A 23,969-nucleotide genomic window follows, 5' to 3' on the forward strand; every position below is an offset into this window, starting at 1 on the left:
AATAATTTCCTGCATAAACATAACGAGGCTTCATTCAGCCTCGTGCTTTCCACGTAAAGTATCTTCACTGGAAAAACTGTGCAGCAAAAAATCCGGATATTCCGAAGCCCCAGGACACGTGCCATCAGCGAGCAAGCAACCAATTCGCCCGTTAATGGCATCGCGGTGGAACGTTTGAGGAAATTAAAATACAACCTTCCCCAACCATCCTACACGCGATGACCTTCGGCGAGCATGTCGTCGACGCGTAAACCGCGAGTACACGATCATGATGATCATCAGGTAATGTCCGCGCTCCGCCGTTTGCAAATCGAGTGGAAATCTGCAGTGACATGCATGTGCGTGTGTGTGTGTGTGAAGTTGGCTTACGATGGCTTTTCAATCGTCGTATAGGGCGGGGTCAGGATAATGGATTCGATGGAAAAACGTATTTTCGGAAAATTTCCCAAAAACCAATACCGCAATGTCCGCCCGTCCGTCCGTCTGCCCGTTGTTGGGTTTCGGTATCCAATGGAGGGCGAGGATCAGGTGGAATGCGGTGATAGGAATACGTAAAATTGAATAAATCATATCCGCAAGGGAAATTTATCGTGAAAAGCGCATAGCATAGCCGAGCAGGAGTGATGCGTCCCAGTCCCAAGGGGGACCCCAGGAATACTTTCTCCAGCACAGTGGCCACGGACCGACGAGGGTGAGCGGCCCCACCCCACCCGTATCCGTATCGTGTCCAGTAATTTATGTTTGCGACGCACCAAAATCGCACACGATGGATTTTGCGTGCGATTTTGCGGAGCGGTTTTTCTGCTGCAGCGCAAATTGGTAAAACACTGTTGATAACATAAATTCTGGCTCCTGGTGGTCCATTTCCTCACTCTCTCCGTTCCCCCCTCCAAAAACAGCTGCCTTTCAGGACCTTTCACATGCCGTGGGGTGGACTGCTGTCAGTGTGGTCGTGCGGGCACCGCGGTTGCGGTTCCCGATCGTTAGTGGTTTGGTGGATTTGTTATCCTCCACGCTGCCATCGTTTATCACGCGTTTGATCCTATCAGTGGCCAGTATGCAGTAGTAGAGGGCATCATGCGAGCATATGTGAGGCGGAATAAGTTCCACATTGTGTATCAACGGAGCACACTGTAATGGATTGGTGCTTTGAGTGTGTGAAGTTGGTTTTTGGCTCGATCGAATACTAAAAATAGTGTTTGATGCATTTTTGGTCCGAAAGGGAGGAAGCCCCGGCCCCCGGGGGGTACAGCTTCAATAAGCCAGCTGCTATGCTGCAATTCCACTGCACACACACACACAAACGGGCACGTAGTCCAAAAAGGACCAACGATGCAAATCCGACCCGTACCATATTGACATATACGCGCAAAGCGAATCCATTGAACTGTATAATTGTAGCTTCGCAGCATTGGCCACAATCGGCACGGGCTTTGCACGGAATCAGGCGAAAGTCAGGCCTCAGCAAATGCATTGTGTGCAATCAAAAGGGCGTACCTCCTGCTGCTCCTCCTTTCAAACCCTCCCTTTTAAATCTCATAATTCCGTGGTGCACAATTCGTTACTCATCGGAAGAACATCGGTTAAAGCCACGGTACAGTGGTTTCAAGGTCTCTAATTTGCACTAACCTCACAATTATAGGGGCCGTCTCGCTAGTGGTTGGCCTACATGTGGGCTTCAATCCATTTGGGCCAGAATTAGTGTTTGCTGCACTGATCAGACACAATAGCGCACTTGGATGGAAGTCACTTTTGGGAAGCAAGCAAAAAAATGGAGCCCAAAATACGAAAATAAAAAACAAACCTTGCACTGTGCACCGTGCAGTAGTATCCTTGCAGCAGCAGCCTTTTCGGTTTCAAACAAACAGCACAAAACCATGCGGATTTAATGGCTTTTGTTGGTTTCGCATGCCACGGTACGGTAATCGGTCAACCAGAAACGGGCGAGCGGCTTTCCGGTCCATTGATTCATTTTCGGGCCGACGGGCGCGATGCTATGCTATTTCTCGGGTCTCGGTCGAAGCCAAAAACCGGCCACCGGCCCTTAATTTTAATTAATACCACACACCATCCACATCCTCATCGGGAATTCTTTGGTTGAATAGAATTTAAGTGAAAATTCCAATCACGATCGCAGGGAAATGGCATACAACCGTTAGTTGCTGTATCGGTAGCAGCAGCAGCTGCCTCTCTCTCTCTCTCTGGTGTCTTTTCTGGTAGCGAGAGTAATTTGCAAAAAACTGAAAGCAACGACGAGATTTCAAATTCCAAATGCACCAGCGGCTAATAATGGCAGCATATTTTTTGCCACAAACCTCACAGCATGTGTATCGATCACTCTGTACGCGTTTTGGGTGCAATAGGACAACAGTGCGTTTGCTATTGCTGTTGTTGTTGTTGAAGAGTGTCATTTTCCCCTGGGACTGGCCTGGCAGTTTGTGGTTTCAGGTTTCATTCTGAATGTATAATTGAATCATCGAGTAGAATCATGGATTTTTCGATATTTTGTTTTGTTTGTTATGTTGCTCATAGCGGATTGATATGTTTCGCTCACAGCAACAAATAGTGCGTGTTGAAGCTACAGCAGTGTTGATGCAAATAATGGAGGACGAAAACAGGAAAAATTCAAACGAGGAAAACTCCACACCACGCGGGAGGTGCGGTGTTCTGTTCGAGTCGTGTAAAAAGAACAAAAAACATAGACCAGAATGGCCGCGTGTGTGTGTGTGCCCGTCATATGCTAATTGGATTTGAAATTCGCGTGAATGTCATTTATGAAATCCACCCTATAACGCGTGTTGCTGCGTATCGTTTCCATATCCCTACGAGGGTTCTGATTCATAGGTTTAATTCATAACCGGTACTTCCCAGCACTTCGGTCGTCCTGTTAATCCAGCGTTCACAGCGCGTTCATACACGACGCTACCAATATGGCCCCGGGGTGGTTGAGTGTTACCATGGTAACGGAGTTCTAGAGAACAGATTACTACACCAGTATTCCACTCGATTAGATAATCCACTCGATGCTCGATGTGGAGTGCCCATCGTCATGATCAAATCCTTGCTATTGCATTCGCCTCCGGAAATCTGTGTCAGTTTTACCGGGAATCGACCAGAAAATTACTCGTTTGATGGATTCCCGGCTGCAGCAGGATGTTTCAAAGTACATCATCATGCGATGTATCGGCTACTCTGATGCTTCTACCTTCTGTGACACATGATGGTGATGATGATGGACTATCGGAACCATGTCTAGGTCACCACATTCGAACGACCTGCACATGCAAACGACCAGCAATCTAGCCCGGTATCTCGCGAGAGACGCTAAACATTTTCACGAATCGTTCGCGCGTAATTTCGCGAAAGAAGATGATAATGATGCGCTTCATGATTGCCCACTGGTGAGTGGTGGTGGTGTTAGGTAATGGCGCGATGATGATGATGTTAAGGATGAGGATCACAAGAGGCGTAAATGATGAGCGCGCAACACCGTTCGTTGATGACGTTGAGGATGTTGGAGTTGAATGAGTTAATCGATGCAATGCTCCAGCAATCGTTGATACTGATCCCCGGTTCCCTTGACAATCGGAACGGTCTACGTGATTTGTAGTTTCTTCCCGAAGCGACAAGATCATGGTGGAATAATCAAATCCGGGAGGAATGGTATCCGATTACACCCGAGATACGGATACAGAGGTTGCCAGCACACGACACACACACAACACTATTCCTCAAGACACGTTCTGGCCAGGTCGCGACAATAGAATGAACGAACGCTCTTTAGGTCCGAGTCCGATCGTGGTTCGCATCCAAGCAACCATCGCCAGCGTCAGTGCCTCGAATCCAATTAAATTAAATACAATTTTTATTGTGAACCCTCCAGCACCGGTATCCATTCCAATTCTGTCCAATCCACTTGTCTGCCTGCCTGCCTGCCTGCCGGGCTATGCCGGACAAGCTGACACATATGCTCGGTGATGTTCGATGATGATTTTCACGTTTGTTATCTCTATCTGCCGTTTGCTCCGGTTTTTTCTCCTTTCTCCATCAGCCGTCACCACCACCGGTCACCGGTCACCGGTCAGTGCTTTGGCGTCAAAAAGCCGTTTGTTGACAACCGTGTTTGTCCTCTCTCTTTTTTTCTCTTCCCCCTGATATCACTCCTTGCAACATGCCATAAAGGAGAATGAATATATGTATGTGTGTGTGTGTGTGTGTGGGTTGCATTCTAGGCGTCATGCTGCCCCCCATACGGTATCAAATTTATCACTTTTATTTCCCATTTTATGGCGAGTCTTTTGTTGTTTTGTTCTACTTTCGCCTTCGCTGTCACCAATATTAATCCTTCGTTTGCAGTTCAACTTATCCCTCCCTTCGGGAGAAACGAGTTTATTCCTTTTTTTGACGTTCAACGAATGCCACCATCACCCCCCTTTTTCGGGTGATACAAGATTGCATGATTGCACCACCGTACAGCATAAACACAAAACAAAACGCGGATTTAAATGCTCAACGAAATACAAACGAAACATGCACAATCGGGGAGCCACAGTGCGGCCACAGGGATCTCTGGCTCGAAGGTTAGTAGCAGCTAGCAGCATGCCACGGCACGGCGAAGCACGATCGTTCGTCCGTTTCGTCGTTCCTGTCGTTAGTTAACGCGAACGCAAAATGCAAAATGCAAAACCACCATTTTGGCAGTTCTGGGAAGGTGCAAAAGGAAGGTGCAATGTGTCGATCGGTCAGTCGCCAGTCCGTCGGTCAGGTCGTGGTTTTAGTAGCGGTCACTAAACGCCAGTCCTTTAAAATGTTCTACAGCGTGAACTACAATCATTAAAACATTGAGAATAGAAGGTTTTACTAACACTTACTCGTTTGCCTCGTTTACCGCGCGGTCCCTTCTCGCCCTGAGGCCCCGGTGGTCCTTCCGGTCCGGGGTCACCCTTGTCTCCCGGTGGTCCTGGTGGCAAGTGGCAAGAAGTGAATGATGATGAGCACGGCGGTAAATGACGATCGCTCATCGCTGCCCGAAAAACCTCGACAATAATCATGCCCCACTACCTACCGGGTGGTCCTGGAGGACCGGGCGGTCCCTCGATGATGCTGGCCGGGAACTGATCGCCCTTGTAGTGTGTCGTCGGTCCTCGATCACCTTTGTCGCCTCGGTCGCCCTGTAATGGTGCGATCATCACAGAGAGAGAGAGATAAACAGATAGTATGATAAAGAGAGGGAGATACTTGTTGGCACCATGCAACCATCCGGTAGTTCCTTACCTTCGCTCCGGCCAATCCCGGTGTTCCGGGATTGCCAACCGGACCCTTCTCACCCGGTGGACCCGCTTCACCTTTCGGACCCGGATCGCCCGGTGGTCCCGTCCGTCCATCTTGACCGGCAGCCCCGCTCGGACCGGGTGGCCCCGGTGGTCCCGGTGGTCCTGGCTCACCCGGTTCACCCTGCAAACGGTGACAACGAATCCAATTAGCATTCCGAAGCGAACGAATAAAGGCAGAGAGTCCCAAGTTTCCTTATATTCCCGTTGGTGTTTTTTGAATGCATGCAATACGTGCAGATGAAGCAGGGAGGCCGCGTGGCCAGTGAGGAGTGAGTAACACCGAGTAGGAGAAGTTGAAGAAGGGACCACCACCGACCACCGACCATCATCTCGAGCCTCTCTCGAGCAAAGCAACGAAACGTGCGGATGACATCCAAGGGTCGTCACAGCGCAGTACAATTTGTTCAAGATGACAAAATGTCATCGCCACATCCACAGCCAAGGAGGGGCCAAGTGGTGCCAAACGATGGTGGTGCCGGTAGCATAGCACCCTTTTCACCGTGAGAGCATCACCTGTCATTTGTCCACTTGACACTCCGCCTGGCCAGTAGGACGGGGCGCGTGCTACCGACCGACGAGCTCTTCATGCTGCTTGCTGCTTGACGGACACGCCTGTCATGCTACCTTCAGCGTCTCTTCGCAGGGTTTAGGTCCGGTTTTAGGGTCGGGCGCTCTCCATTTGCGCTTATCATTCATCTCCACCCTGGAGTAGGGAGGAAGGGCGAGTGAGTGATGCCCATCCATCCATCCATCTCCGGTGGGGTTTGGTTGCCGAGTATATGTGCCGAGATTGAAGACAGCACCAACGGCGTAAATGATGGTGCAATCGTCGGGTCCATGACGCCCCGTAAGGTAAGGAGGCATCTCAGAGTCTTGGTTCCCGGGGTTGTGGTGTGTTCTGTTTGTATCCAGCTCGTTTCGTTGCTATTGCGATAGGCATCGTGTCGGTAGTCCTCCAAAAACTCTCTCTCTCTCTCTCAGGTGCTCTCACTTGAGATGCAGGAACACGGCCGGCCATCATACGGCACTACGGCGGAGGGTACTAGAGCGGTGCATAGCTGTTTAGGTGTTGCGTAATGGGGCTTCTTCTTGTGCTTACGCGAGACGCAGCACGTTTGTTAGTGGTGGGTGTGTGCGGGATCCATGCGGGCAAAGGGCTACGGGATTAGAGGACCCTTTTTGCTGTTATCTAAATTGGCTACATGCGATATACGGATGCGAGGCGAAAGTAAGCCCAGTAAACGGTTTAAGGCGACTAAGGACGAACTTTGTAGATGGCAAAGTAAGAGAGAGAGAGAGAAAGAGTATAAAAATGTTAAGGGTCTCTTCAGACCTGAACGAAGCTACCTGCGGAAGTGAAGTGTTGAGTTGACGGCTTTAGATGAATGCAGAACTGGAGGCGAACGAAATATGAAAGTTGTGCAGAATACTAAAGAATTCTCTTATCTTTCTACCACGAGATGCAAATCTCGAGATGCCGCTATCGACGTAAGTCGGTTTGAGGATATTGAGCTCGTATGATTGAGTAATTCGCTAGCGATCTTACCGGCAACTGTGTCGATGCTTCAATAGATATCTTGCGTAACATTAAATTCATTCAACAGTACCAACCATCGGATCTTATTTGAAGATTTTTGATAAAATTTAACGCAAAGAAGACCTTACATACAGCTGCTGTTACCTCTTGTTCAAATTATAAGCAGAAGAGTAAACACATTTTAAAATGACCAATTCATGGCGATAGAAAATTCCAATTTTTGATGATTATTCCGATTTTTGACGTTTTATTATCGCACATAGCTAAGAAAATGATATTTCTATGCCGGTGTGAAAGAAGAACCGTAAGGAAAAGTGACAGTCTCGTTTCTAGAAATATTTCTAAAGTCCGAACATGGGATCAATGATCCTTTTTCATGTTACCAAAACAGTAATGCAAGATATCTGGATACTTTACAAAATCGTGACGCACATTTAGGTTTGGTTCGTCTTGTGAACAAAAATTGAAATCTCTAGGTTGATGCCGCCATTGAATGATAATAAAATGAAGATATCTATCGTGCAAAATGTCTATAATCCTTTCATAATAGACCGTGGCTGCTTCGATCGTTTGATACACTCCTAGCAAATATAAATACTCTCGAGCAAATATAAATACTCATGAAACTCTCGAGCTACGTTGAGCATCATGCATTGCTCAGTCTTGGAATGCTTTCATTTCATTCATTATGCGATTTCACATTAAATAGTTGAACAAAAGGTACTGACAAAGCGTTTTAAATTCAATTTCGATTTCCCAATTAAAGGCCAATATTGAGGCAAAGCTCCCGTTACTGAAATGGAATGCGAACGATAAATGATGTTGCCGAAAAATGGCCCAGAATGCAGGCGACCTGATAAAGCGGATAGACCCAACGCAGACCAACCCCTAGGATGTGCGACCCGCCCCCCCTGAGATGAGTTGAATGATGCCAGCAAGCGCAACAATGCATCGATGAGTCCGGGATGCCACGCGTATCCCGTGGCCGGGGAGCAGCAACTTACCTTCAGCTGTATAATGTTCGCGGCGGTCACATTATGACCCGCTGCTTGCAGATCCTACCGGAAGGAGGGTGCACAAGTGCGTGTGTGCGCGCGCGTGTGTGTGTGTGCATGGATACAGGTGCATACAGGGAGTGCATCAGATGGGGTAGACGTGGGGTAGAGTGTATGGAGTGAGCGCGCGGGGGTTGTGCAAAACCACCAGCACCATTATCACCACCGCCGCCATCGTTTTTGGTGAGTGGAAAAAACAAGCAAAATCATCAACGAAAAAAAAAACAAAAGGATAAATAAACGAGAAAATTAAAGAAAAATTAAAATTGAAAAGCACGTCCAAGGGAATGTCCAATATTGTATGTTTGAAGCACTCGCTTCCCGGGAAGGAGATGCGTCCTGCACTGCGTGTCAGCAAATAAATGTCAACCAATTTGCAGATGACGGAAGCACTTCGAAGCTGGATACCGCAATCGGTTTAAGGTTTGCAGGATCCTTGGTTGTCGGTTCCTGGTCTGCATCATACATAGGACAACACAACATCTCAGTCCATATTACTTTCAACTGCTGAAGCTGAGGTCGAGTTTGACGATGGCGAGTGTCAAATTCAATATGCGTTGCCACGTGGACTGCGTGGTACGTGTGTTGGTCCACCGGTATGAAGTGTCCAGCGTGCGAGACAGTGGGTCCGGGACCGGGGTGTCTTTGCGGCGAAAAACTTTATCCTACCCATCTCGACTCTGCTGCTCTGACCAATGCTGCACCAATTTCGGTGGCTTTGACAGTATTGCTGTAGACCAGCAGAAAAAGAGCAGCAACATCAGGAACTTCACGTCATTCTCGGTCCGTTGCCCGTCCGGGTTTTACGGATCGGATGCCGATAGCACAGAGAGAGAGAGAGAGAAGTATCGTCCGGTTCTAGGAGCGTCCACCGGTGAGGGCAACTCATGCGACAAAACAAATATATTTCCATCCAGTGGAAGCGCCACGGGTGAAACTTAATAAAATATTGCTTTTAATTAAAAAACATACAACATAAACCAACCGTGCCAAAAACCGAAGTAGCAGTGGTCAGTGCGGTTGTGTTGTGACCAGCTTGCTGTGTCGCTAGTGCCAGGAATGGCTGCTGGCTGGCTTCGGAGAAGGAGACATTATGATGCTGGTTCCGAATCCGAATGGAGAAGGATGGTAGTGGAAGTGGTGGTGGCGGCATTTCTGTGCTTAGCAGCGCCACGGCATTCGGTATGGCGTGGTTTGTGGTTTGCGTTTTATTAAATCCAAAATGTAAGCGAACAACGTAAACGCACACCTAGCCGTCCGGGCCCGGGAAAGGATAGCCCTGGCACGGTTTGGTTGTTTCAACGTTTATCGATTCAGTTACAGCGCCGTCGTGTGCTCCTGACGACCGGCGGGCCAGTACTCGTTTGAAACAAATGATTTTCATTACTTTGTCCAATTGGATACTTTGTGTGCTCGTAAGGAAGTTATTGTTTCAGACCACCAGGTAGCAGCAAGTGAAAAAGAGAGAAAGGAAAATGTAGAGAGATTCCAGTTAAAGTGGAAATTACGACTCCGGATGCTGGCATTCCATCCAAGAATATCACATAAAAAGAATTCCGGAATTACTTCAGCTCAGCAAAGGTGCTGCGGAATTACGTTTGCGACACTATTGTAAACTCTTCGTTGTGTGGCATTTTCTGTTTAATTTGGAACAGAAACAGCAGACTACCAGAGTTTTGCTCCTGGATATAAGATACTAATAACTTATTTGAGAACATCAAATTGTAAAATATTTTATAAAAAAACAGACCAAAAACGAGAAGTTTCTCTAGATCGTCACTTTCGAAATCGTCTGGACTCCAGTCCCGTGGTCTATCAGGGTTGACTATAGTCCCCTCGGCGACGCCATTCTGTTGCCTTTTTGCTGCGGTACGATGGAACAGGATTTTCGTAATAACAAGTCCGCAGAGATCGAGTGAAATCCCTAGCTTGAAGCATGCGGTCAATCCAGGAACCATATTACGGGTCTACGGTGAACGTCGGAGTGGTCCTCCCCCTCCCGGATACCCCGAAGGCACCTGCATGTTAATCCTCGAGCGGAACAGATCGAATCACTAAACCACCTGTGTACGGATTATGCTCAGCAACTTCAACGAAAATCAACATCGTTCGTTGCGGTGGCGGTGGTGAGTTTGTAACATGCAGTGGTGATGGTGATGGTGGTAGTCATGGTTACCTTCGGGATTATCTGGTGCTACGAAACGAACAACGGATCCTACGGTGCTACCAACAACAACGACGACGACAACAACTACTGCTACTGCATATAACAACAATAAAAAAAAATACACAAAAGGAAAGTGAGGACACTAACTCACACAACAACATCGACAACAACGACAACAAACGGAAGAAACAGTCTACAAAGCGGTGCGTTAGGTGCAAATGGAAGCGAACGAACAGGAACACAACACGAAACCCCAATAGGGGTGGGTGAAAGGGGGGACGGGGTGGTGGAGAAAAATCGGCCAAACAAACCTTGACGGCCACTATCTCGGCGTAGCCCAGCGAACCACCGCGCAGTGTCGTTACGGAGCGCTTTAATCCCTTGAAGCCGTCGTCGAATACCGTTCGGTCCACGTTACACGAAGATCACAGAATCATGTTCATGATGATGAGGATGATTGTAGCGTGTGTATGTGTGTGTGTGTATGCGTGGTGGTTGGGGGTGTTCCGGTAACGAGCATCAAACATCATCCCACACAGGAACACGACGACCGATAAGCGTAAGCCGCACAGAGAGAGAGAGAGAGAGAGACAGAAAAAAGAGATAAGAAAAAGGCCAGAGATGCAGATGAGATGACCAGCAGCAGTACGAGGGATTTGTTAGAAAGGGGTAGGCGAGTCATATTGTGGGAGAGGAAGGATGGAAGGAGAAGTTGGATGATGTGGAGCATAATGAGCATAAGAAGAAAGTCGAAAAATTGAGTTTATCAGCGAAGAGCCGGGCTAATTGAAGTAGCGTAGCGTTGGTTGGGGGGAGAGCGAAGCGAAGAAGAACATTCCAACATTGACCTCCAGCGGTGAGCAGGTCAAACCCCCCAACGCTCCGGAGTTATGTCGCCGTGGGAACGAACCCACTGAAGAGGTTTCGCACCCCTGCACCGGCCACCTCGTTCGGAGCGGAAGGAAGCGGCAATTTCCAGTTTAATTTTGTCTAAATGGACATCCATTTGGAGTCGCGAACCCCTCTTTCAAGCACACCACCAACGCGAGGGTGCGTGTGCGTGTGTGTGTGCGTGTGATGCCACGGATCGCGAATTCAGTGCCGAGGTTTTGAGAGGGCCGACCGACTGTTATCCGACTAATCGGCCACTGATCGATTCAGACGTCGTCAAGTCAATGTCGTACGCTCGGAGGGAATCCCTTTGGAAGCTCATAAACAGGGATTGGGTTGAACTAAGATATGAATAGAGAGGAGAAGCGGAATTCTGGTATCGCGCATCGTCTGCGCGTCGTCAAAATATGTGGTAACCTCCGGTCAATTTATTTGACCTCCCACCGCCCGGGGAGGGGGAGGTGGTACTCGACGATCGCTGCTGACGTTGACTGGAAGCACTACTCCTTTTGACAGGTCCGGACGTAGCGCTGTTGGTGGCCGGAGCACCGATGGATGATGAAAATTCAATTACATCCACTCTCGGAGGGCGCTCTCTTTCTCTCTCTTTCTCTCTCTCTCTCTCTCTTTTCGACCAAGAAACAGAAAGGCTATCCACTTAACCTACGTCGACGTCGTCGTCGTCGTCGTCATTCGCCGCTTTCTGTTTAATGGCAGATTGTTCTTTGTTCCGCCTGGTCGGAGTTTACCATCTTGGCCGAGTCCTTACTTGGGCTTGGGGGTTTGGGAGCAGGTCGCGTGCCACGGGGGAACATTCGCCTATGGGCTAATTAATAAATTGATTCACTGCGGCGGCTCCAACCACAAAACCCACTGCTGGTGACGCCCACGGAACAGACCACGGGTACCACTTAAGATAGTAGCATTGTGATTGGGACGGTGGAGCAGCGCTGGGTCGGTTTCGAACGAAGAAGTCAACGGACCGCTTCGTCCATGGATAGATCGATCCCGGTATGGTAAGCTGGCAGGTAGGTAGGTCCTGAGTTTCGTTCACGGTCGTTCTTCATGGTCGGTTGATGTCTGAAACTGTGCCACGAATACCATCATGCCGTCGTGGTCTTTATCTAATGCGATCTACCACCACCGTAGCAGCAGCAGCAGCAGCAGCAGCAACCATTGTGGAACTCCAACTAGACTCAGCCCAAGTCGTCATCGTGGCCAAGGCTCGCAGCCACCCGCGGTGAACGAGGGAACTGTACCGAGATCGGTACGAACCGATCTGGTAGTTTATATTCCCTTTTACAGAAACAGCAACACAATGCAGGAGAGAATGGAATGCCTACGAACGTAACGAGCAACAACTCTGCTTTGAAGTGATGACGTACACTCGGCTGTAAGGCTAATGAATTAATCATAATTACATCGTCAGTTCTGATGTCATCCTCCTACGCCATCCTTCTACTACTGCTCCTCCGAGCGCACTCCTCGGCAGGTCACGATCATTCGGCCATTGTTTCCGTTCCGGCGCATCCTCGGCACTACCTACATCAATCACGCCACACGCCCAAAGTGCAGCGGCACACCAGAGAATGGCACCAAAGTGTTACGATGCGGCCATCTTTTGGACCACAAACTGCCACTGCACATCTGTCTCTGGTGCCAGGGCAGGGCAACGTGTAAAATGGAATGCTGCCGTCGAGGGGGTATTAGTCAAATTAACCCCCGGCGTGATGCATGCTTTGACACCGACGCCTTGCGATGAAGAGGATACTCCGAGAGTGGCTGTTGTATTCAAGTCTAGTGATCCAAGTGGGCGCTGGACCCGGTACAGTGCTAGGCAGCATTAACAGCACACTCGACATGCACCAACCTATTTGTCTATTATTTCCTAGCATTCCTAGCAAGCCATGGTTACATTTCCCGGTCCTCCGGTGTCACTGTCCGTTGGTCTCTGTATACTGTATACGGCCGCACGGTCAGAGTCCGGTCCGAGCGATTCACCAGACCATTTGCCAGACACAACAACAACCGACCAACGACAGCCCTATCGATGCCTCGATTACTGCTCGCTTCATTACATCTCGTCGGACCGTCGGAGGCCGGGCTTCTGGTCCAGTCTAGTCTGGTGGACCTCACCACACCTCACCTCACAAGCTTGTTGGTCTAATCCGGCATCCGGTTGCAGAGTGCTCTCGCTCCTCCGCAGCCGGAGGAACAATTTTAAATCAAATTATTATCAGTAACATCTCAAGTGATGGATGCTTCTTGTGCGCCTGCCGATGCCGATGCCCGATAGGGGACGCTGTACACACGGAGAGCAGAGATCGCTGTGGAAGTGGCAGGGACAGTGGCGCTGTGGACACCCCCCTACGAAGGCCGCCGAAGAAACGGCCGGCTGGAATGAGCAATTGGTGCTGCCGAGATAAATTACCTTCACTGTCTGGAACACGTCGACCGGCGGCACACCAGCTTCACCTTTCGTGCCCTTGTCGCCCACTCGTCCCTGGGTCGTACAAGGAAGAAAGATAAATAGAAAGAGAGAAGGAAAACCGACATTTTAATTGAATCGTCCTGTTCAGTTCGAGAAGAAACTGAGAAGCTGAATCTTCTCGCAGGTGAGAGATGGTTGAGCATAAATTGAGCAACGAAATGCAAACAAATGAGTTTGTGGCATCGTTCCGGGGGGGGGGGGGGGGGAGGGGGAGTGACACTCCCTCCACTACCACGCATACTTACCGGCTCACCCTTCGGCCCATCTAATCCTATCGGACCCTGGAGAAGTTTGTTGAACCGAGACGGGAGGTTTCGCCGCGCAGTATTCGCGCATCAGCATCAGACCGGAGAGCCCGGAAAGGTCGTGTGTCCACGGGAACGGGAACGGGAGAGAGAGAAGAGAAAGAAGGAGAAGAATTCGATTAGCCGAGGAGCAGATATCCTGTGTGTATGCAGCGGACGCGCTGCTTGTGAGCTTATCTGCGATAAACTACGAAACCATAAATAACGCAATAAGATCGAGGCTGCATGCTGATAGCCGTCCGTCGTGTTATGCTACACCCCAGGACCGTTTAGTCCCGTCTACTATCGCTTGTGTGTGCGTGTGTATGTGGCCGTGTGGCCGATTGAGACGATACCGGAGAGTACGATAGGAACATTAAACAGCAAGCACAGGGGATCTCATGTCGCTGTTGAACACTGCTAGGCGCTAAGGAGAGAGTTCAATTACTTCCGGTGCAGGGTGAAGAGTAAGAGAATGGGATATGTATTAGATGGAGGTGGCAGGAGGCCATGCGCTCGAAGCATTGGAAGCGCCGTTTATCGTCATGCGTTACTATCGTTACCGTCTAGGAGCGTCGTACCAGAGTCTATAGCATTCTCGATTCCAAGCACCATGAGGTGCAAATTGACGTTTCATTTATACGATTTGCTACCGGAACCCGGAACCATCCGTCGGAACCTGTTCCAATGGTTGGTTCGATGGGCAGACGATGCTGCTTGTTAAATTATAATAATGATAATCATAAAATGAAAATTTCCTGCCATCCTCCTGCGTTGTTCGGCGTTCGGCAGCGGCTGTTGCGCCCAGCACCATCCATCGATTGGAGTGGGTACCGGGAGGCGAAGGGAATCCGGAGTCAGATTTTACGACTTCCGACCGACGCCGAAGCGGTAGTCGAAGCGGTAATCAATTTTTATGGTAAATCTTGCCGCCAAAATCTGCGAGTCTATCTGGGGCCCTCTAGCCTCTCGACGCTATCGATACAACCTCGATGCTTTCCACGGCATTTCCGTTCCGGGACCCCACCTTCCCCCGGTGTTTCGTGGTGTTTGGCACGTGTTCGTTTATTAGCTCAACGGCAGTGGTTGGGAGGGGAGGTTAACTCTCGCAGCTCATCGCTGGCTATAAACGCTGGCGGCGTTGGCGAGGTATCCAAAAGGAACGTGCCGTAGGTTTTACGACGATGGCGATTGCCGATCAGGGCTCCCGGGGACGGTGCGTAACCAAAAGGGAGGGCAGGTTCTCCAAAGGGAGGACGGACGGGAGTTTTGTGAGCTGACGGCGAGTGTGTGTGTAAATATGTCAGCGAAATTTTGGCCGAGACCAAAGCCCTTCACAAAATCGCAAACGTCAGCTCGTCGAAGAAGCTGACGCCGTGGACTCCGGGGCTCCGGATCTTTCCGCGGGTATTTTCCGGGCTCTTCTGCCCTAGTCCGTCAAGCGGGGGAATATCTTATTTACCCTTTCAATTCGGGCATAAGCGAATTAGCATGTGTTGAACACGACCCATGTGTGTGTGTGCCTGTGAGGATTGTTTGTTCCTCTCGCAAAGCGCGCCCAGAAGGACGAACCAGGACCGCGAGTAAACATGTTGCCAAAGGTGCCCGGCAGTAAAGCCCGGTATTTGTAAAGCCGCGAGCAAGCAACCGATCGAAGCAAGCGTACTACTAAACGGAGAAGCGTTGCCGTGGAGTTCAGTTCGGGTTTTTGATGTAGACTTCGATCGAACACGAACCTTACCGGTGGCCAAAAAACAGCCACAAACCAATCACCCTTTGGAACGGGTTTGACTGGTGCCCTTCGCTAATCCAATAACTTCAGTTCGATGGAGTTTCATTTCACTCGCAAAACCATCACCACTACCACCACCACCATCAACGGCAGAGAAGCAGTCGAAAAGTTTATCGGAAAAGTTCCGGAACATTCTCGACGGTATCGTCCCGGTTCCAGCATCCAGCGCTGGATGGTGCTGGCGAAAGTTACATTCCACTCGCCCTCCGACACCCGTTGCTTGCGTTGAGTAATGTTATTCAAATATCTTCCCCTCTAATTTGTATTTATCTAATTCAATTCTCTTCTCTGCCCTTCTTATTGGTTGGTCCCGTCCTGGCCGCGACTGGTGGTTGTTTGATGTGTGTTCCCACTGCCACTCACTGCCTCCGGTTCATGTCTTAAGACATGCTGTTTGTTTGCTTTTGGAGGCGAACTCGTGAAACAACAATAAGAGCCCGCGCGCGGTTGTTTTACAATTCATAATGCAGTGCTTAGTGAGATGCTCTGTTAAGAGCTATCGGTTGATTGCATTGTTTGTGTTTTGTTACTGCTTCTGCAGCTCAAGTACCTTTGTAGGCGTCGTCATTCTTGATGAGATATCTTACACTTTGGAAACACTGAGGCAGCGGAAGGTTCCTCAAAGGAAGTTGATTGAATGCCTTGGGCACTGCTCCTCCGTTCAGCCTAAAAACAATGTGGACGCGCTTTCCTCGAACTGTTATTTCATCTTATCGGTGAAGGCCCCCTTTCGCCGAATAGCAACAGATTCCCTCCTCCCCCCCCTAAAAACCTGATGCCCTTGACGATAGAGCGAAGGTGAAACGATGGTTAAGCGAGAAAAACACAACCCCCGAAACGAAGAGCGAAAATGCTTTTCATCATCACAACAAAGCGCCACTTCTTCTTATCAGATAAATGAGTTCGGGCGAACGAGTGGCCGGTGGGCGGCGAGCCAGTTACGGCCAACGCCAAAGCAGCGGGATTAAAAATGGATACCAACTTGCCAAACAAGCGCTTCCGATCCTTTGCCAACGGATTTTCACCCTACTACTTCGGGAGTTGAGAGACTCTGCTCTGTAGGTCAAACCACTTGAACCTTGGCCCAGGATTCCGGAGTGGAGATCTTCAGCTCATCAGCATCCTCCAACACACCTATTGGTGATGATGATGATGATGATGGAGCAGCCAGGTTGCCGTGCTCGCTCCCGTGAAGTATCTGCCAAGTTAATAGCTTATTGAAAAGTTTCCGTCTCCGTCTGATAGCAGTGCCCCGTGGGTGCACTGTGCACGGAACCCCCTGGGCTGGCACCGTATGGTCGGTCGGACTACTACTCCCTAATCCACCTGCCACCACCACTTCCTGTGTAGTTGAATGCAGCCGAAAAAGTTGTGCCTTTCGCTTTTCTCGCATAACGTGGCAAAGGGCGTTCCAAACTATCTTCGGATCTTCCCCCAAAAAGGGATGCGCTAGAGCCCGTGGTCTGGGCCTTGGTGGTGCCACAAAATGGTCGAGTTCATTCTCGTTGGCCTGATGAACTTTACACTTTTCTGCGGGGGAATTCGGCTACCGTTCACCGTTTTTGGGGTCCTCAGGACCTCTTCCCGTCCTGACGCGGCTTTAACGCGCGTCCAAAAAGGGGAAACAAAAAAGGGGCACCTCGGGAAGCCAGTCTAGGGGACTTCGCTACCAGGACGAGCACGAGCGCCACCGAAAGGCCAATGTTTTCCCATTTACCGGGCCGGGGTAATTATAAAATGATCTACTTCATCATCTTTCCGGCGAGCGAGAGAGAGAGAGAGAAAAGGAGGAAAGCACCATGAGGAGCTCCGTTGCTCCTTGGTCGCTTCGGTTGCCCGGAAAACATAAATTGTGCTTCTTCCTCCCTCCCCTTGGACAGCCACCTGTACCACCACCTGGCCAGCGCCACTGTGTCTTATCCATTTCGCAGACATTCTTCGCTGGAAGGTCCGCGAACTATGTGCCCGGGTTATGTGTTGGGTTGTGCTGCTAGCGTTGTTCCCCCAAAAAGCCATAAGGTTTGCTAATTCCCGTCGTCGTTTTCTTTGTCCCTGGTCCCATTCACACGGCGACACGGCGGACAACAACGTTTTGTGTGTTGTGTTGTGTCCGGGGATCCGGTCCGGGATCCTTTGCGGCACGCTCCGCTTTGGACACCGACGCTTGGACACTTGGATAGTGTAGCAGTGGAAATGTGGAAATTGCAGGGGAACTGTTAATTCACCGTTTTATGTTCCGCTGCTGCAGCCGGGACGAACCGACGGAGACGCACCGTTGTTTCCGGGCGTTGTTGTGGTTTATTATAAGCAGCGGCACAGTATCGTCTCCCTGCGTTTGTACATTTCCTTTTTTTCCCTCTTTTTTCCTCCCTTTTCCTTTGTGTGGTTCGCGCTTTGTTCGCTTGAATGTTAAATGAAAACTCAACATTGCGACCGCCCCCCATCCTACAGGACTGTTCGCGCTCCCAAATGGTTATTCCTACCAACCATCGCCATCAGCAGCATTTTGTGCCAGCAGCACGAGAATCCAGAAGTTCTTTTCCGGTTCCGGTGGTGGTGATGGTGGTTCACCTAAAACCCCCGGTGCTGCACCACGCCTCACTCAGCTGCCAGTGAAGCATCACGCCCTAGGCCACTACCACCACCACCACTAAGACGCACATACGTACTTGGTGTGCTGAAAGTAAATTCCTCATCCGTTGTTGCTGGTGCTCGAGGTGCGGTGTGCAACATACTTGTTGACGGAAATGTAGCTGCTGGTTGGCTGGCTGGCTGGCTGGCTGGCTGGCAAGGTGAGTGGTTGCTGAAGGATGGGAATGTTGGTCCTCTTATGGCGTATGGGGAGCAGTACCAGCATCAGGAGCAGGTTGTATTTTCATTGTTGAAATTAAATTGTTGCACATACATGGATCCCATTCGCCCTTTCTGCGTGTCTGTGCGTGTGTGTGTGTGTGTGTGTGTGTGTGTGTGTGTGTGTGTGTGTGTGTGTGTGTGTGTGTGTGTGGGTGGTGTGAAACCTGAATTCCAGCTCGGGGCCACCTCACAGACCCCCTCACCCTCATCCCACTTTAGTTGGCGAATAGAATAATTTATCAGCAATTAGGAGCAACATCGCAACAGCATGTTCCCCATTTTGTGTGGGCGAAAACGGAACACTGCATCCATCCATGATGTGGAGATCCATGTTTGTGCCCAGCCCCTTGCCCGGATCCCACGAGGACTGCTCACCGCAAAAGGTTTGAAGGATTACACCTCCTCGGGCTAAAAGGCGTCTCGTGCGACACGTTACCGGTCGGGGTAGCGGTCCGTCTGGCCAAACGCTGGCGATGTCAGAAGGTGACCCCAGTATTCTGGCCTTTAGCTTAAGCTTAGGTTCCGCAGTTCCGCAGTTCTCCTTCGCTTTATACAAACTCTCCATGTCAGATCGTGTCAGGGCGCGTATTGGTCCGTAAGGGATTGTAGCAGTAGCGTTACCACCACCACCAGCGAATGGGTGGTAAGCTGTCATGAGATGGTTCCTTTCACGTCCACCACCAGGACACATCCACCAGCACGACGAAAAGAAAACACAGTCAACATTCATTCGAGCTGACTTTTCATGCTCTCGAGTGTGCTCCCTTTTTCCCGGGTTTGAACGTTCCGGTTCAACTGCAAGCCTATGGACCGTACCGGTGGCCCGGTGCCAGAGTGCCAGAGTGTCAGCGGAGTCCTGGAAGGTCCTCTACCGGGACGGCACAAACCACGCGGGACTAAAGTGCTGTGCTCTTGAGTGTGCCGTGAAGAAGAAATAATAAGCCAGCTCATGTGGCTCGTATGTGTGTCCGCGTGTGTGTGTGTGTCTGTGTGTATGTGTGTGTGTGTGTCTGAAGTGGTATAGGGCGGCTTTTAAGTGACCGAATATGGAGTGACTTGATCCTTTCATTCGTCCGCTGCTGCTGTTGCTGCATCCATCGTACGTTCCATCGTGAATAGCAGGACAAGCTGCCACGTCGTGCTGCGCGCTGGCAGCAGCTTCCTTTTGGGAAAGGATTTTCCCTTCAAGAGTGTGACGAGAGAAAAGCCTCCGGCTAACTCCTGCTCCTGCACGATGATGCACGATGGTTCGGTGCAGGCTCGCTACAAAACTCTTAATTGGCCGTAAATGGAGGCGCTCACGAGCGTGAAAAATGCCAACGCCAACACTAATGTTTATTATGTCATGAACGTTCCCCTATTGTTCCCAGTGCCGCTACTGTGACTTGTGAAGGTGTCGTTTTGTTCGCGGGATTTGTCTCGTCACATGTGCTCGATTAGATGAATTATATACGCGTCGTGAATGGGGGTTTTTTCGTTTCTTTCCCCTCTTTTAGAAATTATGGAATGGTTGCTACTGGTAATCCCGTGTGTCATCTGTTTCAATTTTTCATTCTTGAAGTGGCATTCTAGAAGTTTCATTAGAGGAGGCCATGTTGGGGATCGCATACTTTTTTGTTTGGATGGGTGCTCGTTGGTCTGAAATTGTAGCTCCTCTTCGGAACGAATTGTCAATCTTAACTATTTTCTAATTAATTCTGCATACTTTTGTTTTTCTTTACACAATTTATAATCATTGATTATTTTATTAGTGATGCAAGATTATGCCTTTTTTATGATTCTATGCCATTATCGAAGGAATAATCGATGAAATTACGGTAATTACTGAAAATGAAGGGAATCCATTTTCCAAAGCTATACTGCATGTTCTGCTTTCGATTTGCTTTCGAAAAGAAAATCTGTTTGGTTTGTTAAATACCATTTTAAGTATCTTTAAATCTTTTCTGGAACGGAAAACGTTCGTTCTGAAAGTTGTCATTGAATTTGGATTGAGAATGATTGAATCGATTGCTGAAATCAAACCTAATTGAGAATTAAAAAGTGGTCTTTCAACTGTGACAGAAAGGACGTCAATGAAATAATGATAAATGTCTTAAAAAAGAGGAGAATTTGATCTATATTTCAGTTTATAATATTTTGGTCGTTTTAGCTGTGTTGTATTTATCTATAAACTGCTTTATTTTAAGACCATTTTTGCCGCTTCAAAGCTGTACGGAGATTTTTTTGATTTTGGGAATCCATATTATGATTCGATCTTTATGATATGTTTAAGTACATCACATGCTCACGATTCACAAGCTTACGAATGATCCAAATAGCTAGACAAAAATATAGTGTTGTATATACAGCAGTCCAAATGCATGCGAAAAAAATATAAGAATTCAATTTAAACAAAGTAATGATAGAATTTAATACCATGCTAACCCTGTTAATAGGCTTAGCTTCTCGAAGGAAGGTATTTCACAAACCAAGCACAGAGCCAGCATCAATCTTTGATCGCTACCATCGGTTAACTCGGTATATTCAGCTTAATTTAGTTCAAAACCATATATTGAAGTCAAGGAATAATTCTACTTATTCTAAGAATTTGCTCCCAAACACGACAAACACATCTGTCCTGCGTCGGTTTGGTTGAAATTCCTTGCATTTCTAAACCCCAACGAAGGCCATTTCCATTCCACCACCCATAACGCACCCAACGCACGCGACACGTTCTCAACAACAAGTTTCCCAAATGGATTGTGTGTGTGTTTGTGTGTGATTCATCCAGGCGTGCAGTTCGATTCCTGGATGCTACTGGATGCCCGGGGGGGTCCATGCTAATAGCTTAATACGCTCCTTCCAGTAGTGTATACCGGTCTTAGAAGGAGAAGAATGTCTTTCACGCTTCCGTGCTCTCTATTCTGCTGCTGAATCTGAATAATGGCGGACAAACTTTGAAATTCCCCAACGGCACACCGGCCAGCCAGCCAGCCAGCCAGCCAGCCAGCCATCGCCTGCCTTGCTCTGTCTGTCTGTCTATCCGTCTGCCTGGCAACCGTCTCCCCGTGTGTGTGCGTGTGTGTGTGTGTGTGTGTTCCAGAACAAACATTTCCCTGCCCCGGTAGCCGATGTCATGCTCGGGGAGCGATTAGTCTCGGGTGCAGTCTGGCAGTGTCGTGTATTAATAATTTCTCGGCTCTGCCACTGCCACCGGGGGCCACACACACACACACACACTCTCTCTCCGCTTTTCCGACGAACAAATTGTCTTCATAAGGAGACGACGTGCGCGCCGTGTCACGGTTCGGGTCGGTGTCTGGCAGACGCTGCTGCTACCGCTGCTAGATCATCATGTATCTGGCGAAGTTGTACTACATGCTCGGTGGATTGGTGCTGCACGATTTGTTCACAATGGCCGTGTGCCGATGGCCAGAGCCAGAGCCAGAGCCAGAGCCAAAGCCAGAGCCAAGAGATAAAGGGAGGAACCGATGGAAACCAAATGTGATAATGGAGAACAAACGGAGTCTGGCAGGGCGTCGAGGGTTTAAGCCGGAACAACGGGGAGGATGACTACTACTACTACTACTACCGGCGACAACGATTCTCGCTAATGCCGTATGCATGCATCGTACCCAATTCCAATTTCTATGTTGCACCCAACCATCCCTTCCTTCCCTCTCTCTCTTTTTGCCACCCATTCCAAACCACAAACCGTTGTTCGCTCGTTTGCTTGCTGCCCATAAATTTGCCCAACGGATGAACTAACTCCCATGGACGATGGAAGGTTTTTTTCCGGAGAAGGGAAATAACACATACGACCCCGCCGCTAGTTGTTTGCCTTCCGACAAGCGTCAGCAACATGGCGAAGAAAAAAAAAACACGAAGCGAACACGGGAAAAAGTTTTTCCTCCTCCCCGGCGAACTCTCATATATGTATGCACCGGACCCAGGATCCTGGTGTCCGGTGGTCACCCCGTCATCGTCTGTCGTGTCCTGCTGCTGCTGCTGCTGCTGCTGCATAATTGGCAATTAGAGATTAAGCAAAACTATTTTTCTTTTGCGTCACTATTTGCACCCCGCTGTTGCTGAATGTCCTTATGGCAGCCCCATATGTGTGTTCCAGATGGGACTTTCTTTCCCGGGAATATTCCTGGAAACTGTCCGCAATGACTTTTTGGCGTTAGTGTTGCCCGTATCTTTGTCACGGAAGTCACACTCCTTAACTAGTTAGGATGCAGGACGATCATTCGTTCTTTTTCTCCCTCGACGCCATCTTTTTTTTCACCCGTATCTTCCGTGAGCCAGTCCTTGGGATCTGGCTGTAATGCTTTTACTGCTCATGCTATCGTACTTCCAGTATGAATTCTCCGGTTTTTGGGGAGATGATAAATTATGGGAGTTACAGCGCCTTAGCGCAACGACCTAAGCCTCTGTCGGAGTAGGATCATCATCTATCACATTACGGAATCCGACTGCCTTTTGTACAACAGCAGCAGCAGCAGCGGCAGGGTAGTCGTGGGACGAGGTGAACGATTACCGTTTTTTTTTTATTTCTCCTCCTCCAAATGTCGCTCCAAAGAAGCGCCCCAAGAAATGTCGGTCCACACGCGGGAGTGATTGGTTGATTTGGGGTGTGTTGTGCTGTTAAGTGGAGGTGAAAGGGAATTAACATACCCGCTCATTGTCAGCCCAATGGCCCGGTGCGTGGAGGCCACATAGGCCACGGCAATAACTTACGACGTAAGTCAGTCGTCGTCAGTTGTCGTTGGGTCTAGACTCCTTGGTAGCATTGCGATGGAATTAAATTTATGTCAACAATGGAGTGAGTGTCCCGGAGGTGCCCGGAGACACTCGTGCAATCCGCGGCAGACGACGACGACGACGACGACGACGACGACAGACGTACAGGTTGTGATGATTTGATTTCTTTCAAATGGTTGACAGTAGACCTGGCGGCTTTGTACTCAGCCCACTGTCTGGCGTGTCTGTTTCCCGTCTGGAAACCAAGCAGAACGGGGAGAACAGAGCGAGGGGGGGAAATGAGTGGAGAGACGAGGGTGTAAATTGGAAGCAATACCCCGATTCCGTTCCGTTCCGTTCCGAAACGGAGCTCTCGTCACAATTAATCATCCGGAACAGCGCCATCCGATCGCAGCATGCTGTGGATCGCTGGAGGGTTCACCTTGTCGCCGGTGGGTTGAGCCGTGCTGTCAACGGTTGTACCTAATCCGGATCGGGCCGTTGTCATCGTCGTCGTCGTCGTCGTAAGCCGGAGGGTGACAAACACCCGGACATTCCCTTACAGAGCATCGGTCCGGTGCATCGAGATTTGCTCAACAGATTAACACCGCGAGGTGCGCGAGTTAATTTATCGCGCCTGGATGGTGTTGAGGTGCACGAGTAGAAGGAGCTGGAGGGCTTTCCACACGAACAACCGCACCCGGGAATGATGCTACAAATGGGCCCAGGGGTGGGTTTGGATGCGAGCGGGCATAAACAAATCGAACGAACGTCCGGCCACCATCGCCACCCACTGCATCATTAGTATTCTCGTCAGTGCCGTCAGTCTGGCGGACCGCAGGCC

The 23,969-nt window shown here is 49.4% G+C and overlaps 1 protein-coding gene across 7 annotated transcripts in view; it reads right to left on the reverse strand.

The window, feature by feature from the left end:
* LOC125949205 (collagen alpha chain CG42342) overlaps positions 1-23,969 on the reverse strand; it is a 93,680-nt gene that overhangs the window by 15,915 nt on the left and 53,796 nt on the right. For 3 of the 7 annotated variants that reach the window (XM_049675984.1, XM_049675986.1, XM_049675980.1), the window contains 6 exons: positions 13,720-13,755; positions 13,415-13,486; positions 10,404-10,472; positions 5,275-5,454; positions 5,066-5,171; positions 4,866-4,960 (listed from right to left, as the gene is read on the reverse strand). In XM_049675984.1, coding sequence (XP_049531941.1) covers positions 4,866-4,960; positions 5,066-5,171; positions 5,275-5,454; positions 10,404-10,472; positions 13,415-13,486; positions 13,720-13,755 — 558 coding nt within the window. Of the gene's footprint in view, positions 1-4,865; positions 4,961-5,065; positions 5,172-5,274; positions 5,455-7,874; positions 7,929-10,403; positions 10,473-13,414; positions 13,487-13,719; positions 13,756-23,969 lie in introns of all 7 variants that reach the window. The other 4 variants (XM_049675987.1, XM_049675983.1, XM_049675982.1 and 1 more) reach the window with 3 other exon arrangements.

This window comes from Anopheles darlingi, chromosome 2 (assembly GCF_943734745.1).
Source record: "Anopheles darlingi chromosome 2, idAnoDarlMG_H_01, whole genome shotgun sequence".
Taxonomy (NCBI): Eukaryota; Metazoa; Arthropoda; class Insecta; order Diptera; family Culicidae; genus Anopheles; species Anopheles darlingi.